At 40.2% G+C, this 2,757-nt stretch overlaps 1 protein-coding gene across 1 annotated transcript; it reads left to right on the plus strand.

Moving 5' to 3' along the window:
* The first annotated feature begins 1,668 nt into the window (after positions 1-1,668).
* On the plus strand, positions 1,669-2,112 carry LOC112185198 (probable CCR4-associated factor 1 homolog 11). Its single transcript, XM_024323404.1, has one exon. It carries the CDS (start codon positions 1,669-1,671, stop codon positions 2,110-2,112), a length of 444 nt encoding a protein of 147 aa, XP_024179172.1.
* Positions 2,113-2,757: the final 645 nt, after the last annotated feature.

Below are 2,757 nucleotides of genomic sequence, written 5' to 3' on the forward strand. Positions count from 1 at the left end.
TTTCGATCTTTCCCCTTAAATCGAGTACCCAACACACAGAGATCCATCAAAATCACACCCATTAAGTTCAGGGATTAGTAATTTGATGCATAACGAAACAAAAGTGAATGAGCTAGAGAGAGAGAGAGAGAGAGAGAGAGAGAGAGAGAGAGAGAGAGAGAGAGAGAAGACCTCTTGTTTTCCTTTGCTGAGAGGCCTGTCGAGGACGTTAGGCAGTAGCTTCATCTAACCGTCTTCTTCTTCAAAACAAATTACAGTGAGGTAAACTAACCATCTTCTTCGAGATCGCTACCGTCGTCGTTGGGGTCGAGCTCGGCGGCCTCAGCCTGATCAAATACTCACTACAAATACAAAACCCACCTGATTTCTAGAGAAGTTCATGCTCGATTTACAAGTTCTCTGAGTGAGAGAGAGAGAGAGAGAGAGAGAGAGAGAGAGAGAGAGACGAAGAGAAGAAATTGGGAGGCTTGAGAACGAACCCGAGTTCAGGAATTGGGGTTACATAAGGGTTAAATCTCAGCCGTCCAAGCTCATTAAACCTGATCCAAGGGCTGGGAGCCTATCCCTCAAGTTGGCCAAAAATAGGTATCCCTCATTGGAAGGGGGCTGCACATATATAATACATATATATATATTTATTTTTTTTAGAAAATAAAAAAAATTTGAAAGTTTTAATATGTTTTATTTAAAAAACAAAATATTGGTTTTTATTTGATACATAATCTAAATTTTGAGGTCCAATTTTTTATTTTTTTTATAAATTAAACAAAATTATAAGATTAATTTAGAAAGAAAAACAAAAGCTATGCGTGGAGCCCACGCGGGATTAACTAGGCGGAAATAGAAGCGGAGCAAGACGAGAAAGAGAGAATGACGTGGGTCCCACGCCAGCTAAATCCTATTAGCTGTAGCTGATGGAGTCGGCGGTCGGAGCCTATATATTAGTGGCGAAGCCAGTGTAAGTTTCCATTTCTCCCCTTGCTTTCGTTGTAAAAGTTACTAAATTGCAGTGATCCAAAAGTGTGATCGAAATCTCAGATCGCCCTCTAGGGTTTTACATTCGATTGAAATATCCGAGATCTAACTAGGGTTTTACATTCGATTGAAATATCCGAGATCTAAATCTCGCAACTTAGAGCGTTTGGAAGTGAAATCAGTGATCTTAATTTAGAGTGTTTTATGATGATAGTTCAGAGAGGAATTCCGATCTTCCCAATTGGGCCTGCTTCTCATTTCCACGGCTGAGTTCCGGTGGTCTTCCACTACCGACCTATGCCTCTGATTCCTCTACACCACTGCCTTATACCCCTTTATCCTCAATTTCAGAGCCGCGTCCCTGTTTTTCCGGTTGTCGGCGCCACAATTTGTCGTCAAGGATCTGTGAAGAAAGCCGATCGGTTCGAGGTTTGAAGTGTTTGTCGCTATAATTTCAAAGCCGAGATTGCCGTAATTCAGAGTCTAATCAAGGCCGGCTACCGATTTGCTAGTTTCGACACCGAATTCCCCGGGACAGTGGTTAAATCTGAAATTCTGAAATTCTGAAACATCTGATATCTCAAGCTGTTCCGGTTGATGTGTATAAGATGATGAAGACCAATGTGGACCAAACTCATATTATCCAATTGGGTCTTTCACTCTCTGGCCCATTTGGGAATTTACCGGTTTATGATGGTGCTTACTGTTGTTGGGAGTTTAATTTCAGTGATTTTGATGTGGACTGTGCTCAACATTTTGATTTTGATGTGGAATAGTGTCTCGATTGATGTCCTGAAGCGGCAAGGAATAGACTTTTCGGAAAACAAATGCACTGGTATTTGTTCTGCAGACTTTGCTGAGGAGCTTGAGAGGTATGGGCTAGTGGAGTTGCTTCCTTGCTTGACTTGGGCTACTTTCCAGAGTGCATATGATTTTGGATACTTGACAAAGATGTTCACTGGGAACAAGGAATTGCCTGAGGATATCAAGGAGCTCATGGGCAATGTGAAGACATATTTTGGACCGAATGTGTACGACATCAAGTACATGATGAAGTTCTGTGATGGACTGTTTGGCGGTTTGAATAGCGTGGCAGATACCCTTGGCGTTGACCGTGTGGCTGGGAGTAGCCACTAGGCTAGTTCTGATGGTCTTTTGACACTGCAAACGTTTGTCAAGATGCTCAAGATGGAGAAGAACAAAGGGAAAGATCTCTGGGAAGAATGTGGAGGAGTTTTGTTTGGTTTAGGAAGCTTGGATTTCTGGCATCATTGTTGATCCATTCTTTAATTTCTGTGTTGTTGTAAATTGTAAATATTGTAACTTCCTTTCTTTTGTATATATATACGATTATAATTTTTCCAATTGCCTTTTTAATGCATTTCATTAACACATTAATTGAACTTGAATTTCTATTTGTTTACCATGTTTCAAATGCTCCGAGGCACTTCTATCTGCAATGCCCATATATCAACATCTATTTGCTTTCTGTGAGACTGGAGTATAAATTCACAATGCTCTTAGAACTCGGAATATAAATTGATAAGCCTGATAAGGTGGAAATTTTTTATCAGTTAAGGAGCTTTATAGATTCAAGGGTGCCACCACTCGTAAGAATCAATTAAAAATGGTTCCATATTATAGCAAGCTATAGTTATCTGAACTATGATCCTGTTTCAGGGTCATAAAAAATCTCTTATATTTTGGAACCTAAAACTAAAGGGCAACATCTCTTGAAATGCTATGCTGTTTCTTCCTCACAATCTGAGGATTGTGGTGAAC

Source organism: Rosa chinensis, chromosome 2 (genome assembly GCF_002994745.2).
Source record: "Rosa chinensis cultivar Old Blush chromosome 2, RchiOBHm-V2, whole genome shotgun sequence".
NCBI lineage: Eukaryota > Viridiplantae > Streptophyta > Magnoliopsida > Rosales > Rosaceae > Rosa > Rosa chinensis.